The 21,586-nt window shown below is 36.7% G+C and overlaps 1 protein-coding gene across 1 annotated transcript in view; it reads right to left on the bottom strand.

Moving 5' to 3' along the window:
• LOC309958932 (solute carrier organic anion transporter family member 6A1-like) overlaps positions 1–7,920 on the bottom strand; it is a gene marked incomplete at both ends in the record, with an annotated part of 81,352 nt that extends 73,432 nt beyond the window's left edge. Inside the window, 3 exons of the mRNA XM_082835053.1 lie at positions 2,554–2,754; positions 6,395–6,655; positions 7,893–7,920. Coding sequence (XP_082691179.1) covers positions 2,554–2,754; positions 6,395–6,655; positions 7,893–7,920 — 490 coding nt within the window. The remainder of the gene's footprint in view (positions 1–2,553; positions 2,755–6,394; positions 6,656–7,892) is intronic.
• Positions 7,921–21,586: the final 13,666 nt, after the last annotated feature.

Here is a 21,586-nt window from a genome sequence, read left to right as displayed (position 1 = left end):
AACATGGATGAGCGTTGAAGACATTATGCTAAGTGAAATAAGCCAGTCATAAAAAGACAATTACTTCATGATTCCACTTATATGAGGTGTCTAAAATAGTCAAACTCTTAGAAACAAAAAGTAGAAGAATCACTGCCAGGGCTTGGGGGTAAGGGGGAAATAGCAAGTTGTTGTATAATGGATATAGAGTTTCAGTTTTGCAAGATGAAAAAATTCTAGAGATACATTACACAACAATATGCATATAGTTAACATTACTATATTATACACTTAAAAATGGTTAGGATGGTAAATTTTACACTATGTGTTTTATACCTCAATTAAAAAAAAAACTATATGTGGAAATAGTAGTATGGTTGTCATTATAAGTTGTTTTTTGAATTATATTTCAAACAGCAAAGATAAAATGTGTATTTTAGATATATTTATATGTATACATATGTGCATATCAGTCACATTTACATATTTTTAAAATAGTAATTACAAATTATATATTTATAAGCTACAGTATCTATCCAATAAATATTTTATACAATGTAAAACAGAAAAAAAAGAGAAAAAAAAACCCAGCCTACCTTGTCTCAAAAGTACTGTTCACAGAGGCCTTAATTAAGGGTGCTCCTATTGCATATCCCAAAGCATATCCGAGTATTCCTGCAGCTTCCACAAGGCCTAGAAAATGGATACTGAACATCAAACTACATAACCCAACTTTGTTGTAAAATGATAAAAATGATCTCACTGCAATGAATTATTTCTGAAAGCTTCATGGAATATTCTATTAGTCTCCAAAGAAACAGAACCAATAGGATATTGAGAGAGAAACAGAGAGACAGAAACAGAGAGAGACAGAGAGTCAGAGAGCGAGGCAGAGACTTTAAGGAAGTGGTTCATGAAATTGTAGGGCTGGCAAATCCAAATTTGTAGGGCAGGCTGGCAGGCTGGAAATCCAGGTAAGAGCTAATGTTATAGTCTTGAGTCCATAATTAAGTCTTAAATCTACAGGGCACGCCAGCAGCATGGGAAAACTCAGGCAGAGTTTCTACACTGTAGTCTGGAGACAGAATTGCTTCTTCTTTGGGAAACCTCAGTCTGTTCTGAAAGGCTTTAACTGATTAGAAGAGGCTCACGCATACTATGAAGGGTAATCTGCTTGACTCAAAGTCTACTGATTGTAAATATTAGTCACATCTAAAAATTATCACAGAAACATCTAGACTGCTGTTTGACCAAACAACTGGTTGCCATAACCTAGCCAAGGTGACACATAAAATTTATCATCATACATATTATTCAATGCACACATTAGAAAAACTCAGATAATTTTGTAATTCACTGTACCTTATTTAATCTATATATTAATGTAATATAAATAAATACACATATATTTAATACAAATTCAACGGGTCTTATTTCAATTTAATTTGTGGTACTAAAGCAAGATAATACTTTAACATAAACATCACCTTTGCATCCTTCACTTTAGCTGCCAGGGTGGCAGGAGGTAGCAATAAAGTAAGCTACTCTCTGTAGTGTATACATGTGTTTTAACTGCTATTCAATAGAATCAAAAGTAAAACAAACAGATTTGTTGCCACCATCAGCCAACGGTAATGAATGGCTACAATTTTTTTTCTAAAAACAAACATAAATATGAATATTATCTATTTTAGTTCATTGATATGACTTTCCTTACCTCTGGTGGAAAAATTATTATTTTGGTGAAAAATGTTATTTTCTGTTAAGTCACCTTCACAATAAGTATGTAAAAACAACTTTAAATTTTTTTCCAAAAATGATAGTTAGATAACCCTGTATAAGTAGATGATCTACCAGGACCAGAAGCTATTACAATATAAAGAGGTACAGATTACTGTACCCCAGGGCTACTTATTGTGCAATACACTAGCATGAAATATTATAAATAGAGGATACTACACTGTAGCTAATTAAATAGCACATCACTCCTCTCCTTGACAGGATGAATGAGACTATGTTTTCATTAACTTCAAAATATCAAAGCTGGGCTTCCCTGGTGGCACAGTGGTTGAGAGTCCGCCTGCCGATGCAGTGGACACGGGTTCGTGTGCCGGTCCAGGAGGATCCCACATGCCGCTGAGCGGCTGGGCCCGTGAGCCATGGCCGCTGAGCCTGCGCGTCCAGAGCCTGTGCTCCACAAGGGGAGAGGCCACAGCAGTGAGAGGCCCGCATACCGCAAAAAAAAAAAAAAAAAAAAATCAAAGCTCCCCAAAACGATTGTGTTAATGTACATAAAGAGCTTAGTAATGATTATTTCAGCACCACACTGAATCTTGCTCTAAGCAAGCATAAACAATATTTCTACTCCCTTATGGATATTATGGCAGCAACATCCCACTATATCCTTGATATTAGCCAAAAGGCCGAGAAGTGATACCCCACTGTATCCTTAAAGTTAAAACATACAACTACTCAAGCAATTTAATCTGGTAATTTGAGATTTTTTTTCCCAGCGAAATGAACTGCAGCCTAAATAGGTTGATAGGATGAAAATATATAAAAATCATATTAGAAGGGGAAATAACTTGCCTAGATAAATACCAGCTGAGTGTGTGGCAACGCTGTTATAAATAAAGGTTACTCCAAGGACATAAAGAGGTATAGCTGCTATTCCCTGCACACTCTGCCCAAGGATGAAGAACGTCATATATTTTGATTGGAATGATAATGAAGCTTTCTTGCAAGCCTTGACCATCTTCATTTCTTGGCAAGTATCTTTTGAAAAGATAATTATATTTTTGTTAAATGAGTCAAAAGTTAAACATACAACAAATACGCAGTATCTTCTATGAAATGTTTTACCTTTTATAAGCTATTTCCACAATAATGCTTTTATTTTAGTTAATACTCATGTATATTGAATGTAGTAGTTCTATAATCAATCATCATGTTCTCAGAAAAAAAGCAACGATAAAAGAAAATTTGTGGGAATACTGGAAAATATGCACATATTATAAACCAAATATAAATGTGTATGCATAATTATATGTATATATATACTTATGTGTGCGTAAGTATATACATACATATATGTATATACACACACATACACACATATTCCTCTTAAATTTGGCATCTGGTACCCCTGAGTTTTGACCCCAGGGTAAAAGTATTTCTAACGTCCTAAATTATCTGAATTACTAAAGATTACCTTCTGAGTTTAGTTCTAGATCCACTTCTTCAGCAATCTTCAAATTAACTTCGTGTTACTAAATAGTTTCCCATTTTAGACCCACTAACTTCTAGAATACAGGTGCATAAAGACAAGGCATTATACAATAAAATTTTCTCTCTGTTGGTCATTATATGGTAATGTACTAGATTTTAAACTCCTTTAGGTGACAGTGTATTTCTTATGCTTTTTCAAATTCACATGGTTGTAAATCAATAGTAAATAAATGTTTGTTGGAATTACATTTGTCATTAGATTGGTAGATCCAGGTAATGCTAATTAGATCATTCTGACTGTGTCTATTTTGATTGGAATTTAACAAATGCTCTTAAAATATTAGTGGAAAACTGGTAATAGTATAGACTGCAAAATAGTACACAAATGGAAATTTTCAGGTGGTTCAGTATCCACAGAGAATGAAACTTGATCCCAAGTCAAATGCGAGGAGGTCTCTAGAATTGTGATCCAAAATACTGATTCAATTTTATATAGACATGTTAACTTGTGGTGATATCGGTATCAATCTGATATTTCCAACATCCTAGCTTCTTAGTTCCTTGAACTCCTCTCCGTTCATGTACTTGTATTCCACTTACCCTAGCTACTCATTTTAAACTTTCAGAAACAATAACTACAAGCCTTCCTTAATTGTAAGCATCCTACACTCAAACTCTCTCTATTTTTCCAGATCACTCCTTCTAGCAACCCAGCTGCTACAATCCTTAAAACTCACCAAGACCTATAATCAATCCATTGATCCTGCTCCTTTTCACAATCTCAATGTCCCCTTCATCTCCTTACTTCTCTCATTATCATCTTAACACTTTTAAATCCTTTGTTCTCTTTCATATCATGCAATCCCTTAGTAAAACTTCAGCCCTGGTCAAATTAAACTCTTCTCCCTACTCTACACCTACGCTTTCAAAGTTGAATGAGGCTCGAGGGAAACACACAACGATGCAAATCTCACTTTGAATGCATGATTATTAAACTCAGGTAGGTCCTTCACCCTCCTGATAATCAAGTATGTCCCTAATCTACTACTCTTGTCTCCTTCTAGAAAAAAAAACATTCAACTTGTTTCCCTTCTCCTAAGGATCATGGTCAATACACTAAAGGTTCTAATGAAAGGAAAGAACTGATGTTTCTGTTATATGAGTGAGTTAGAAGAATTAGTGGATATAATCAGACAGTGAGATAACAGATATTTAGTAAGTTCTTAGTAATGTGACAGTGCACTGCAACCATGGATATGTTGGGTGTTCAATTATATGCAGAGATCTAGAAACTAAAGATCAGAGTGTGATACAACTGTTTGCATGAACTAGAGGAGAAAATTAGTTTTAACTTCTCAAGGATTTGGTTTACTATGATTTCTACATGTTAGTTGACACATAGGGACTGAAGACCAATTTGTCATTAGTACAGAAAACTGAGATGAGGTAGAGGGGGCAGAGAAAGGGAGTGTAAGGTGGTGATAAATGGACTGCTCCAAGGTTCAGGCCAGTCATACAGGAAGATGGGTATGGCAGGTAACTGGGGAAAATAGAGAATAGAATAGGAGGGATATTCAGAAAAGAATAAGAGAAGGACCCCCCCCAAAATAAGGATGAAAGAAGAAAATACAGAAATTAAATATATATACATACATAAACTGAAGTATGTACATAGAGTAGAAAATTAGTTATGTAAGAACTAAACTTTTCAACAAAATGAGTGAAATATCTGCATAGATGTGTGTATGAAATAAACACTTCTACCTGCAAAGACCATTTATTTACTCTATTTCTGCTTCTCTAACAACAAGCAGAGGGTTACCCAGTAAATACACTGAATGGTTGTTGTTAGATAAATTACACGTTCTTAATCACAAGCAGAAAATAAAATATCTAGAATCTAGATACTATAAAGAAAACACAAAGGAAGAAAGACTGTACTATTTCTACTGTCATTACTCCTGAGTACTCATCAAGCAGCATTTTTAATGTCTCAAGCAGTGCTTCCTAACTTTTCACCTTTTCTCACCAGAAAAGGGTTAAGGGAAGGATAGGAGTAAAGTGTTATCCATTCCCTTCTTCCCATAAGTCATCTTCTAATTCAATTACCTGTCCATTATACAAATATAATAAATATATTACAAATATATTCTATAAATTAATAAATGTATTTATTCTACATATAGTCTACAAATATAATAAACATAAATATATGTGAATATTAGATTTCATAAATTATATGATATATATCATATACATATCAGTATATTATTTATAATATGAATTATATAGTATATATAGCTAAATATCTTATATAAATTATATTTAATATGAACTATTTTTATTTCCATTGTAAACACACAGCATAAACACACATCACAAACATACTTTTAAACATCATAAAAATGTATATACACACATACACACATATAGAGACATCCTCATGCCTTTTCCATCATTTCTTGCTAAAGCCCAGTTTAAAGTTTCCAAAACTGGTAAATGCATTCCAACACTTTTATAAGCCTATGCATAACAAGAAAGTCCCTGACACAAAAGTGTCAGAAATAGTGCTACGGACTTCAAATAGCCTTTTTATCTACTGGGAGTAGCAAAAAATTGTGGAATAAATCAAAAAAACAATGAAGAAAGCAAAGAAGCCTCCAATCTTTCCAGATTCGAAGTCCTGTGTCAAAGGGCAGCACCCATTTTGAAATGGCAGAAGTAGCTAGAAAAGTTCTGACTTTTTGTGTGTGTCTGTGTAAGTTTGGTTATCTTTGCCTTTGTACTTGTGTATATGTGTGCTGAGGTCAAAATAAAGGGATCAATTTAAGTATACTGTGGAAGATATAAATCAAAAGATTTATAATATATATGAAAATTGATAAAAGAAAACCAATTTCACAAAATAATTATCCCAAATATTATCCCAAATATCATCCAAAATATTCTTTCATGTTACTAGGCCCATCTCTTAGATGAAAGGGTATATGATCATGAGAAGATGGGAGAATGACATACATGTTACCAGGGAGCTACCATTAATTAGCTTAATAAACTTGATCATATAAGTAGATACAGATGAATGAATGTACAGACACATAAATATCACAGTCTATTTTAAGTTCCTAGAGCCAATGGCTTAAATGAATAATGATTTGATGTATGATAGTATCTTTTAAAATCTTACCTTCAGTTTCTACCGTCATTTTATAATTTCTACCACTAAAGTATGGAAAAGCAAATAAAAGTGATCCAGATCCTACTAAAAAGGAGGAAACTGTAATCCATCCTAGTATGTTTCCTTTCCCTCCATAATATGCTATGAACACTACTACCAGGCAAGATGAAATATCATAGGTCAATGACAGCACTAAATTCTCAGTGGTTTTCAGATGATTCTCCTTCTGAAAATTGCCAGTGCTCAGATCTACAAGACCAAACACAATACCTAAAATGTAAAAAGAAAAAAAGAAAGCAATAATATGCATTAAATTATCTTTATAAAGACAAAATAGATCATCATTATAATCACTGAAAAACAAAACAATTTGCAATGACTTAAGTTTATTTTACATTACTCTGAATGTTTAAGATCTATAAATACATAATAGTTCCTTTTCTAAAACACTAATATGTCTTAACCTCTATGAAATATTTGCTAATTGAATTTTTGTAACTATTTTTAAACTATATTTATGAGTAATATACTGAAGAATATGCTCTTTTTAATCATCTCAGTACTGATCTTTATTTTAATGTATTATGTTTCAATTATTAAAAAATGAATAAATAACAATCTAATGAATATTTGCTTATCTCCCATCTAGAATAGGAAATAAAACATTAACAAAATAGTTGAAACCCAACATGCACTCCCTAAACACATTCTTCTCTCTCACTCTATAACCCATATCCAATATTTGGAGTTTACCATTTCTGAGCCTTTTTAACACTTTTTTGACAATGTATATATACATCCTTTAACAATATAGAGTATCATTTGTCATGTTCTTGAACAGTAAGTAAATGGTATCATATATGTGTATTTCTATAACTCAGCATCCAACTGGGAAAAATAAACATACTAAATATTTGAAACAGAAAGAAATTTATATCGGTGTTGGTTACAAAAGTAATACATTTGTTGGAGTGAAAAGAAAAAATAGTTACTAATCAAAACTCATGATAGGGCTTCCCTGGTGGCACAGTGGGTGAGGGCCCGCCTGCCGATGCAGGGGACGCGGGTTCGTGCCCCAGTCCGGGAGGATCCCACATGCCGCGGAGTGGCTGGGCCCGTGAGCCATGGCCGCTGAGCCTGCGCGTCCGGAGCCTGTGCTCCGCAGCGGGAGAGGCCACAGTGGTGAGAGGCCCGCGTACCGAAAAAAAACAAAAACAAAAAAACCCAAAACTCATGATATAAATGCCACTAAAGTTGCTGGAGTAGTGACAGCTACTGCTGCTGCTACTGCTGTTGGAACTGCAATCACTACCTCTTTGTAGGAAGCCAGGACCCACACACCTATTAATGCTATGAAATTTAGCTACCTCATAGTCACCTGCTGTTTCTGCTGCTCTTGCAGTTGCTTGAGCCAGTGCCCATGAACACTGTACTGCTGCATCATCCACTGTTGTTGCTGATGGAGTTTTATTTATTCCTGACTATAAATCCAGGAGCCTTCGCTTACCCAGTATTGCTGCTGCTGCCAAAATCATCACCAGTGTAGAGATAGAAAAGAGAGGCTTCCCATTGCCCCTTTTTCAAATGTACTGCCACAGCCTCTTACTGGCAACACCTAAGTGGAAGCCAGCTGGCAAGGAGGTCTGGTAACTGTAGTTTACAGGCTGCCACTCCCCTTGGAAATAGGGGTGAGTCCAGAATGGCAACAATGGAGTGCATGGCCAACAAATAACTTGAAGAGTTCACCCTCTGGACTACTTAGGACACATTTTCACCCTTCTTCCCATATTTAAACTTCCATACCAAATTAATAGCAACATAATCATGCTTCTGCCAAACATGTTGCAATTATCATTCTTACAAACAAAGATGTTCTCACTTTTTCCCCCAAAATGGAGACACATAGTCCAATCGGTCACCATATCCATTTCAAGGTAATTTTAACCCTTCTTCTAGTTGAATCACAAACCTGAATGGGTTTTCTTTAACATAAAAATTAAATTGTAAGGTATAAATGGTATAAGTAAATAAATAATTAAGCAAAGATGTAGGCCTAACTAAATCTGTGAGGGAACTGTATTGCAGAAGAAACCATAATCAGACCCAGAACCACAGCAGTTTAACAGACCAAAACCAGCAAGAAACAAGATACAGAAACTTTGCTGCACCTAAAAGCATTTTCTTCAACTCTCATTTTTTTTTTAACATCTTTGTTGGAGTATAATTGCTTTACAATGGTGTGTTAGTTTCCGCTTTATAACAAAGTGAATCACTTACACATATACATATGTTCCCATATCTCTTCCCTCTTGCGTCTCCCTCCCTCCCACCCTCCCTATCCCACCCCTCTAGGTGGTCACAAAGCAGCAAGCTGATCTCCCTGTGCTATGCGGCTGCTTCCCACTAGCTATCTATTTTACATTTGGTAGTATATATATATGTCCATGCCACTCTCTCACTTTGTCAACTCTCATTTTAAATGTGGCAAAGGAGGATACTGGCCAAGGCAAAGAATGTCCTGTCAGTAACTGTGTCCGTCTCTGGGTTGGGGTATTAATTCCTCTTCCAATTTAGAATATTCTGTAGAGACAAATTTGTAAAGTTATCTTCCACAATACTCTTCTATAAAATAGTAAGGGAAAGAGGAAGAGAAAAAAATTAAAAATTGAAATACATACACACACAAATGTATATATGTTTGTGTGTGCGTACACTTAAAACAAGAGAAAAATGCATAGTTGCTACAGTGTTTATGTCTCTAAATGGTTATTAGACTACAGTTGATATTTATAACTTCCTCCTTCCAAATTTCACCCTTTCTTCTTCCTCTTGATTTCAGATAACATATATAGATTACTAACATAAAGCATATGCCTCACTCTACAGGACAGTACCCAAACTTTTGATTCCTGTCTCCTAGCTGATGCCTTATCTGAGTCTTCAATAGGACATTAAAATTATCTATAATGCCAAGAGTTTCTGGTTATTGAACTCTGTAGTAAGACCAGTGAATTCCATGAACATGAACTTCCTGATGTACTTCTTTTGCTGTAAAACGAGTTCCTTCCTTAAAAGTAATGTGATACTACATAAGATGATTATGATGGTGTATGAGGCATTCATTAAGTCCAATTATAGTTGTTCTGGCAGAACTGTGGTGATGAAAGAAGAACCCAGATCTAAAATAAATATCTATTTCAGTGATGAGAAATTATTGCCCACTCTATAATAGAAGCAGATAACATAATCAACCTGTTTCCAGATAGCTGGTTGGTTTCACTAGGGAATGGAGTTATTTCCTGGATTGTGTTGAATTTTCCTGGTGGCAATTCAGGCACTCCGAAATGCAATAGCCAGATCAGCTCTGGTGAAGATAAAGCCTTGCATTCAGCTCTCATATAAACTCTTATCTTTGATGTGATTGTCACTATAAATATGAGCCCACTGAACAAGACATACAATGGCAGAGGAAAGAGGCTCATTAATATTCACAGGATAGCTGTCTATCTACTTCATTACTGAGAGCTTCCTCTGCAATGGATTTCTTTTGGTGAACATTCACATAGGATAACTTCGCCCATTCAGAGACATATCACTTACACAACCCTTTCCTAATCACCAAATGGTCAAACCATTAGTCAAAGGCAGCCTGGTATCTAGGCAATACAGACAATCAGATGTACTCTCCAATGTTTTGCCCACTGGAAGGACTTCCTTTTTTCTCTGTTTTTCAGGGCTATGATGCTTCCTATAGCATTATACTACAGCAGACTTTCATCTTCAGAAAACCATAGGTTCACCAAAGGTTATGTTTTTTCTTAGTAGTGGGTGGTAGAAATGAAAAACTTGTCCTTCGTTTGAGAAAACACTCCATACCAATTGGTCCCTAGAGACATCACTGAAGTGGCAGGCAAATTTTGGGTATATAAGATATTATCTCCCAGGACAGATTTTATGTTAGTCATTCTGGGAAGGCTGGAATCTGATTCTAGCTGAGTCTAGTAGCAATAAGGGATGGTAGGGTGGGTCATGAGGGCAATCAGCATTCCCTTAACTCAGGTGAAGTAAATTCAGGGTCTCCAAGCAAGGAATTGTTTCTTTTTCAGACATAGCAGGAATAGTTGGTCCTACTGGGAAAGGAGGTTCAGGATTTCAGAGTTTACAGTTGTCGGATTCACAGAATTCCACCCAAATGCCTTTGTCCCAATTCTCAGGGTTCCACTCTTCTCCAATCAATGCCCCAATTCTCACATAAGTGATCTCATAAATTTATGAATTCAACTTATGTTGTAATTCTGAAAGTGTGAATACGGGTTGGTACTGTTCCAAATATGCAGTATGTGCCTAAAAGTGATAAGATTCTCACAGAAAATTCACCATCAGAAAAGCTCACGCATTTCTAATCATGCCCTAAACTTCTCATTTTCTTTCTGTCAATTTTTCAGTGCAGTGAGAAGCAATCAACCCCAAAATCTCTGTAGTCAAAACTTCCACCATAGGACTCAATTGCAGAAGCTCTTAGTCTCCCAAAGTCTTGCCTCTAGTAAGAACTTTATCCCAGGCAACATTTTAAATAACTCTTTTAAGTCACTACATGCCACTGACTTCCAGTGTACCATTTTCCACAGGCACAAATATTGCTTTTTTCATTGCTTTCAAGCCCAATCAGGTGAGATAACCAATTCCAGATTCCCATCTTTAAGGGTTGTTTTGTTTGTATTTTTCCTGGTTCAATGCCTGGTATGGAGTACTACATAAAAAATCACATAATTTTTGTAATTTATAAACCAACTAGTTTTATTACATTAGTGAAGATAAAAATTTGGTCAAAAACTTTTTAAATATCTTTATACTATGTATCATGATATTTACAAAATAAAGGAATATTATTCTCGTTACACACTCAGATACTTTAACCAATTTCTTAGCCATACTTACCTCTAATAAAATGTTAATTCATATTTTTTCTGAAGAATATATTTTAATATGATCTTATCTCTAATTGTTCTTATAAAATTAATTGTAGGGGCTTCCTTGGTGGCGCAGTGGTTGGGAGTCCGCCTGCCGATGGAGGGGACACGGGTTCATGCCCCAGTCTGGGAGGATCCCACATGCCACGGAGTGGCTGGGCCCGTGAGCCATGGCCGCTGAGCCTGCACGTCCAGAGCCTGTGCTCCGCAACGGGAGAGGCCACAACAGTGAGAGGCCCGTGTACCGCAAAAAAAAAAAAAATTAATTGTAATTCAGAATTGCTTTTTATAGTTTTGCAGTAAAGAGTTAACTCAAGCCTGGGTTGCTCAAAAAGAGGCCTGTCTTCAAGACTGGTCTTTGGTTGGCTCCTGGGAGATGACTCTGAGCCCTTGGAATATTCTACCATATAAGCGTGCTTTTATATGCTGGAGGCCTTGAGCCACACAGTTCCATTTTGGTCAGACAGTTTATGTTAACAACATGCTTTATGGTGAATACCTTTTTTGTTGGGTGTGAGCGATGGAGTAATAGAATCTGAGTAGCTGAGGTCAGTCACACAGATGCTGCATGCCTAGAGGACTGACACCCCCTCAAAAACAAAGACAAAAGCAAAAACCCTGGACACCAAGGCTCACATGCTCTTCCTTGGCTGGCAACTCTTTGCATATGTGTTATCACACGTTGTTGCTGAGAGTATAAAGCATATCCCTACTATTAATTCCACTGGAAAAGGACACATGGAAGCCTAGCCTGGTTTTTTCTGGACTTTGTCTCATGTGCCTTTTCCCTTTGTTAATTTCAATCTGTATCCTTTCACTATAATAAATCATAACCATGAGTATAACATCTTTCTCTGAGTCCTTCTAGTGAATCATTTAGCCTGACTGAGGTCTTAGACATCTCCAGTATAATAGTTAATAAATTTGAAGTTGATAAAGCCTCCAAATGACTCTTTACTACAGATCATAATATTTTCATTGAAAAAGCACTCTTTATAAGTGTGCAAGTATCCCATAAGCTCAAAGAAAACACTACTAAATAATGTCTTCAGTTATATTTTTGTACTGAAATATTTCAGACAAAATACTCAATTCAGAGAATCTTTCTTTGACAAATACTTTACAAGACAAACCTCTTTAAATAGGTTGTCTCTATGATTATTTTGAATGTTTCACCAAATTTAAGTGCCCAAAGCCACAGGCCTCCTTAATTTCAATTCAATATATGAAAATGAATCATTGTAATTCACTAAATTAATATAATAAAAAATAAAAGCTACATGAACATTAAAATGCAGAAAAAGCATTTGACAAAATCTAACCCCCTTTCATAATAAAAACACTCAATGAACTAGGCATAAAAGGCAACTTCTTCAAATCGTTGAAGTACATACATGGAAAACATAGAGCACACTTAAAAATTAAACTGTAGAGGCATCGTATGACTAGCAATTTCACTCCTAGGTATAAATCCAGAGAAATGAAAATATATGTCCACACAAATACTTACACACAGTTCAGTTCCACATGTAAAGAGCTTAGAAGTTACCACTATGTCCTAGTAAGTAACAAACTGAACAGACTGAAAAATTAACACTCTTCTTGAATACATAAGAGAGGGGAAGACACAGGGCAAATTTGACAAGATTTTGAATTCAACTGTCATTATAATTCATCAATCCATACATTTACATTTTGCGTTTGATTTCCAGAAACATCGGTTCTGTGGTTAAAAGAAATGAGAGCTTACTTCAGGGCTTTGATGGGAGCCCTTGAATTCTCAGACTATAACATGAGCTGAGAGTTAACAAACCTAAGTTTGTCATTTTCTCTTCATAAGTGCTTAAGGGCATTCAAAAGATTCCATCCATCACCAGAGTCCTTATAGTCATCATTACTACCATAAGGTAAATTAAGCATCCACTCAGCTTTCAAGGTACATGCTTCATTTGGCATTTCATCCCAATCAAGCCTAGGTGATAGCTTGATTAGTTATGATACCACTACATGCCAAGAACTACTACCCGTCTTCCACTGGCAAAGAGCTCAGCACTTCACTCAAGATTAAAGGCATAACAAAACCAATCCTAAAATTACAACTTTATGAGTATATCTTCTGGGACTACTCCTGATACCAATTCCATAACAGTCTGAATCCAATCAGAAGAGAGAAACCACACAGTAATTTGAACAAGAAAAGTTTAGTATAAAGAATTATTAACTATAACAGGAGATTCGTGTAACAAGGCATTAGCTAGTTAGATGTAAAGAGAATGCTAAAGAATATAGAAATAGCCCATATAAGGAACAACCACTCCCCCAGGGCTGAAAGGGAGCACTGAAGGGCTAAAATTCAGACCTTGCTGAAGAGAGCATAGCCATGGCTTATTGAACGACCAAGAAGTCACTGTGGTGCCATGCTAACAAAACTGGCAGGAAATCTATACTCTAAAACTTTGTGGTAGTTCTCCTTCTATGTGCTGGGGAAAGCTCGGGAATGCCAAAGGAAGCTGCCAGCCACTGAGTGCTTCTGGACACCATGCACTACAGCAGAGTGATACTGGAGAAGATGCAAGCACTGCAACAGCCTGATGATAGAGAAATCTGTATACACTGCAGGAGCTTGTCAAGCAAACACACTGGAACCAAGAAGTAAAATTTCCTGTGTAATGGCTCTCCAGTACCTTCTACTGATAAAATTTAACATTGTGACAGCTCACAAAGAAAAATATTTAAAGGGCCCAGGTCTATTTTCACAGAGCAGGCAAAAAGGATGAGTTTGGAGCTGAGAGGCAAAAAGCTGATACTAATATTGATATAGAGAGGCAATAAATCGACAAACTAATTCTGAAAGAGTTTGTGTAGGCACCCAATCATACATAAACTCTTTCAGAAAAAAGAAGAGAAAGGAATGCATCCAAATTAATTTAATAAGGCCAGTATAACCTGATACTAAAGACAGACAAAAACATTCCAAGAAAACTACAAACCAATACTCTCATTAAAAAAAATTCTTAGCAAAATTTTGGCAAATTGAATCCAGCAATCTATAAAAAAAGATAATAGGCCAGCAATAAGGGTTTATCCCAGGAATGCAAGGTTGGTTAAAAATCCAAAAATCAAAAAACACAATATATAATGTTAATAGAATAAATAAGAAAAACCATATCATGGTCTCAGTAGATACAGGAAAAGAAACACTTGATAAAATTCAACACCATTGATGACAAAAATTCCCAACCAACTAAGAATAAAAGGGAACATCTACAAACTGGTGAAGAGTATCCACAAAAACCCTGCAGTTAACATACTTAATTGTGAAAGGCTAAATGATTTCTACCTAAAATCAGGAAAAATAAATGAATATCTCTTTGCAGAACTTCTATTCAACATTGTACTGGAGGTCCTAGTCAGTACAAGAAAGCAAAAAAAAGAAATAAAAAGCATACAGACTGGGAAGAAAGAAGTAAAACCGTCCTGATTCACAGCTGACATGATCACGTAGTTAAAAATCCTAAGGAATCTGCCAAAAGCCTCCTAAAACTAATAAGTTAATACAGCAAACTTGCAGGAGAGAAGACCTAAATAGATATACCATGGTCAGGCATCAGAACACTCAGTATTGTTAAGATGTCAATTTTCTGTAGAGGATCGACTTGAGGACACAGGGAGGGGGAAGGGTAAGCTGGGACGAAGTGAGAGAGTGGCATGGACATATACACACTCCCAAATGTAAAACAGATAGTTAGGGGGAAGCAGCCGCACAGCACAGGGAGATCAGCTCGGTGCTTTGTGACCACCTAGAGGGGTGGGATAGGGAGTGTGGGAGGGAGATGCAAGAGGGAGGAGATATGGGGTTATATGTATACATACAGCTGATTCACTTTGTTATACAGCAGAAACTAACACAACATTGTAAAGCAATTATACTCCAATAAAGATGTTAAAAAATATATATATAGGCTTAAGCTGATTGCAAAATGAATCTTTCACTGGGGTCTGGAAAATCTACTCTCCTAGCAACTATCTTTCAAAAAAAGAAAATTTTATATATATATATATATATAAAATTCTAATTTGCTATTTGAGGTTTCCCGTAGAATGACTGTTTTGAGCAATAGTAATTTCTGTATTCTCTCTTATAATAAATCAAAAGAAAAAAAGATGTGAATTTTCTCCAAACCTATACAAAGCATACCCAACTAAAATCCCAGTAAGTTTTTTTACAGAATTAAACAAATTGATTCTATAATTAATGTGGAGAGGCAAAGTAACTAGGATAGCCAAAACAACTTTTAAAAAGAACAAAGTCATAAAAATACCTGATTTCAAAACATATAAGAAAACCAGAGTAAACAATGCAATACAGCATTTGCATAAGTTAGACATATTAGTTCAATAAAACAGAATAGAGAGGCTAGAAAAAGACTCTAGAGATTAGAATTTCAACAACAGTGTCAAGGTAATGCAATGGGTCAAAAGACAGTCTGTTTAATAAATCATGCTGGAATAAAGTATCCATATGGAGAAAAATTATTTTTGACTCTTTCCATACACACACAAAAAAATCATTCAAAATGGATCAGAGATCTAAACATAAGAGCTAAACCATAAAAATTCTAGAAAACAACAAAGCAGAAAATCTTCATGACATTGAGTTAGGCAATACATTCTTAGATAGAAACCAAAAAGAATGAACCATAAAAAATTAAGAAACTGGACTTCAACAAAAGTGAACACCTTTTTCATCAAAAAGGCACAAGAAAATGAAAAGGCAAATCACAGATTTGCGGGGAGAGAGGGAGAGGGTGGCAGGCAGGCAGGTATGGCCTGAGTCTGGTCATAAGGAATGATCAAATAAAACCATGTCAAAGTTCAACATAGAGAATGAAAGACCCATATACTTTAAGACTGGCATGGACATAAGAAACAGGGAAAGAATGAGGAACTGTTGAAGACTAAAGAGGAAGTCTAAAGTATGACAACTAAATGCAACATGTGTTCCTGGATAGAATTTTGGACCAAAAAGGGAAAGGAGAAAATATTGAGACAGTTGGCAATATGTAAGTGGGGGTACGAATTCATAACATGATGGTGGTGTCACACTGATATTCCTGACTGGGAGGGGTGTAAGGTGGTTATGCAGCAGCATGTCCTCACTTTGGGAAGATGCACACTGGAGTATTTAGCAGTGATGGGGCACCATGTCTGAAAAAGTCTATAAGTATAGGAAAGAAAAGGTGAAGGAACAATTGTGGTAAAATGTAAACAACTGGAGAATCTAGGTGAAGGGGAGGTAGGAATGCTTTGTATTGCCTTTGCACCCTTTCTGTATGTTTGAAATTGTTTAAAATGTAACAGTAAATAAATGAATTGATAAATGGAAAATGAAGAATTCATTTAAATAAATTCATAAATTCATTTATGAATGAAAGACTCAGTATTTATACCCAAACTGTGCTAATGATCCGTATGAAGTCAGTTAATAAGCAGTAGAGCTAAAAACCATTCACTGCAACCACTTGTTAAAAACATTCACTGGCTCCACATTACCCACCGAATAGGGAGATTATATTGAGATGATGCTTGTAAAGCACCTGACTTATTAACCCAGTACATTAATGGAAAGTAATCAACTTTTAGTATCCTTTCAGAATTCTCAGTCTGATATTTAAAGACCTTCATAATGTGGCCACAATTTGTCTTTTTCTTCTTTTTTAATTTACTTATGTATTCAATACATATTTATTGTCTTTTCTGCCTCAGTCACTATATTAGGTCCTGGGGAGACACGATGAATAAAATAAATATAATTACCGGTTTGGGTGGTTAGGTGAAACCATCATCCAGCCAAACTTGTCACTCACCATTCTAAAACAAGGCTTTCCTGTAACTGAGTGTTTACTTACCAAAACACTCTTCCATTCATTTCCTTATTCAATAAATATTCTACATCCCCAGCTATCACTATACCTATTTGTCAAGGCATAATTCAAATGCTTCTTTCTCAAAGAAACTTCTTTAATGATTTCTCAAGACAAACTGATGACTATTTATTTGTTCCTCTCATATGGTACTTATCACATATAGCCTTTTTATTGAAGTTATTTAGTCACAGCATTTTAGAGCAAAAACAGATCATGTTTGGCAAACTCCAATATCATCAGTGTAAACAGGATAGTAAAGAATCTAGGTGTAATGGGAGCGGTGAGGGCTGTGGCCAAGTAGAAAATATATGCCTTCTCTAAAGGCATTCAAATTCACACTCTTCTTCAAACTGTGTGGGCAAAGATAAACACCTTTGAGTTTGGTTTCTCTGATATAGTTTGAGGTCCCACTCCACCTCTTCAATCCACACATAAGGAAACAAGATCCAGGAGACAAGTGGCTTGGCCAATGTGTCTCAAAATTGTGGGTAGAAGCAGAAACAACCTGGTGATCACAGATACTGTTTTCGACTTTATTTTAATCTCCCAAGTGATTCAGCCCTGAATGACAGAGCTTCTCAGGGCTGGTGACCAAACAACGGTTCAACGACTCAACGTCACCCCCTCCCTCCATCAGGCTCTCTGGAGGCCAGGCCCCCTTCACACACGGAGGGGGGATTATGTCCATCAGGTGCCTGATGAGGTGAAGTAAACCAGGCAGTGGCCCGTTTAACCAGCTTTGATTCCAGACGTACCTTGAGGACGCTGGAGGGTCCCGCCACACGAAGCGGGGCCACCACACCACACGTGGCTCTCCCCACGCACCTCGTCCCTCTTCCGCCTCCCCAACGTAGGCAACCCTCTGACGCCCCGCATTGGCCCGCACCGGAACCACCTCTCCTCTACCCAGCCCCCCGTCAGGCTTACATTGAGAGATGACCAGGATGCAGAAGAAAATCAGGAAGCAACGGATGTTGTTAAAACGCTGACAGCGGGTAAAAGTCATACAGCCCAAGCCGCAGGGCCCCTCCAAACTCTCTTTCTGTTTTTCCCGTACCTTCTTGATACTGGAAGGCGTGGACCCAGCCTGGTCTCTTTCTCTTTTTTTGAACCTTCCGAACTTGATCAGGTTAGCTGGAAAGATCCTGAAGAGCGGGTTTTTTCCCCTGGCTTTCCCGGCCTCGGCCTCCGAGGGCACAGTGTTCTCGGCAGGTTGGGCCAGCGCAGCCCGGGGCTCCACTTCCACTAGGGCTTCTTGCATGGCTCCGCCGCGGCCCGCTGAGGCAGGGGTCGTGGCTGACGCTGGGCGGCACAGGCGGGGCGGGCCGTGGGCTGCGGTTCCCACAGGCGTGGTGCGGCCTGCTCTCCTTGCTTCAGCGGAAAAGCCTGCTGGGCCCGGACGTCGGGGAACTGGTGGCCACCCAAACCTCCAGAGGGAACGTTTCTCCTTGGGCAGGAGGCAAACGTCCCGCGGGGAGGCTGACAGTTGCCCTGGGAGAGCTTACAGGGCTGTTTCCTTCTTTGCTTCCACGTGGGGAGGGGGAGGGGGGTGGAGCGAAAGCTAGTACGACTAGATTTTGATAACTGCTCACACAGACAGGGGCCGCCAGAGGAACTCTAATGCAAAGGATCCATTAGATATTTTGATCCACTAGCATCAAAGGATGCTACTACTTATTTAATACTTTCTCATTAGGAAGCAAGGAAAGAGAAATGTTCAATAATGGGACAGTAGAACTGTCTCCCAGTTTACCCAGACTTATTTTATCGTGGTGTTTTTTTGAACTGGATGATCTCGCTAGAAACAACCTGAAAATTGTTAAATGACCAGGAGAAATCAGAAGACATGAAAAAGAAACTTCCTTTCCATTAGAGTAGGGTTGTTTTTGTACCTGGGAAAGTAAATCATTTTCCCATTCCCCTATTTAGGGAGGAAAATAATAATCCTTTCTGTTTTTAACTAGGGATAGAGTTTCCAGGACAATAATTTCTATCTGTAAAACACTTCACTTAGCAGCAAATGGATGAAAACCAGCAAGATGAAAAAACAATGTACTTTCCCAGGCACAAAAATCCTTCTGAAAAGAAAGAATGTAAGAGAATATTACCAGGATATGAAACGTGTGTTTTTATGTAAAAATGCAATTTATTATCGGTTTTCTTTTCTTAGGCAGAAATACAAGTTATTCAGGACATATGTATGGGGAGGATGACTTTCCAGGAGAAATGAAACTATTTTTCCTCCCCTGGATTAGACGTTGTGTTATCAAAAACAATCCAGCTCTTCAACAAGTTTTTGTGCTGCTAAAATGGTACTGGGGCTGGTAGACCAGGGGAAAAAAAATCACCGAGAAGAATTGGGGAGGAAGGTACCAGAGACACCACCATTGACCTGAGGCTGGGCTTTCTTCAGCAGAGCTATATGCCCATTGGTGAATGGAAATGTTATTTTGCCTATACTAAGAAACTTAATTTGTCAAATATACGTAAATACATATACAATGATCACCCTCTCAGTCTGAAGTCTTGGTAGTCATCTGTAATTTATTTTTCTTCCTAACTCTTGGGAACTCTTCAGACCCAGTGTTAGAAGAGGATTTCCAGTACTGCAATCTATTTACCTGTCTTACCCTCTGAGACTCTATGTAATATTTTATTTGAATAAAGGATTCCATAGTTCAAAAACTATTTGGAAACCTGTGATTTTTCAGGATGAAATTTGCAAGGCTCTTCATGCTTTGACTACTGCCTTCTGACTGACTTTATTATGACTTTGGTCTTCATGTTCCCGTTCTACTCAGTTCATTGTGACTTCCCAAAGACTTCATGCTACAATTTCACTTTGACCATATAAAGCTCCATTAAAACAAGCATCTCATGTTATTTCTATATATATTTCTCCACCAAACTGAACACATCTTGAGGGAACAGTGCTTAGCACTTTAAAGAATTTTATTAAGATTTGATTAGTAATTAATTAACTAATTAAAAATTGGCTGCTACAGGAAGACAATGACTACAACCAATGGAAACTATTAGTAATACTTAGGGAAATCTTTAAAGGAGCATGGAGCATATTACTAGGGTAAAGATAAAACCAGAGAAATATTGTCCTTGGATTGATTTACCCTGGGAAACCTATGCAGAAAACAAAGAACATTCATTCCATGAACAGAAGATTTTATAAGAAGCATTTTTAGCTAGAAGTATTAAACTTCCAGCTATGATTCTATAAATAACATTTTACCCTTTAATATCTGCATATTTCTAGATTCTCAACTGCATTACTTACTTGGGTAGCACTAGTACCTTATCAAGGAAACTGACAGAGATGATCTCCCCTCCCGATTCTGATTTATTGATCTTTGACTTGCTTCCAAGGTCATCTGAGTAATCCTTTATGCAAGGATACAACTGTATGATCGTGTAGCCATATTTTAAATACCCAGTGATGTTTAAAGTATCCATGGAGAAAAAAAAAGATTTAGCCCCTTACGAATGTTAAGTCTGGAAATCACTACTGAAAGCAGTAGGTGACAGTCATAAAGTGATATGTCCTTTCACTGTACGAGACAGCATATGTTAGAAGGTCATTGCAATGACACCTTATTAGCACAACTGCATCCTGAGGGATAGATGAAGTCCTCGGGGAAGTTCTGCCCGTGGCTTTTTTGTGGTGGTTATTCTGATCACAATTTTTTTTTTAAGTCCAAAGGAGCATCAAAAAGAAGTAATAAATGATTCCTTACTAACTTCTTTTTACTTTTGGCCAGAACTGAGACCTTTGAAGTTTCCAAGTCTCTAAGAAATAAAAGTTTTAGAGCAGTGCTGTCCAATAGATATAAAATGTCAGCACATGTGTAATTAAAATTTTTCTAGTGCCCACCATAAAAAATAAAAGCAGGTCAAATTAATTTGAATTATATATTTTCTTTAACCAAATATGTTCAAAATATTGTCATTTCAGCATGTAATCAATATTTTAAAACCATTAACTATAATAAGATATTTTATATTCTTTCATTCCTACTAAATCTTCAGTATTTAGTGTGTATTTTACACTGAGAGCATATCTCAGTTTGTACTGGCCACATTTCAAGTGCTCAATAAGCTACATGCGGCTGATAACTACTGTAATGGAGAGTGCAATGACAGAGGTTCCTTTTAGTTTTAAAAAGTTAAGTCTGTAAGTAATTTTAGGACTAGAATTTATTTAAATCACAGAATTAACAATAATTCTTTTAGTTATTAATTATTTAACTGATGCTTTGGCATTCTATATCTGTTATATTTTACTATAAAAT

The sequence above is a fragment of the Leucopleurus acutus genome (assembly GCF_964270905.1).
Source record: "Leucopleurus acutus genome assembly, chromosome: 3".
Classification (NCBI taxonomy): Eukaryota; Metazoa; Chordata; class Mammalia; order Artiodactyla; family Delphinidae; genus Leucopleurus; species Leucopleurus acutus.
This window is presented reverse-complemented; position numbering and strand designations above follow the sequence as displayed.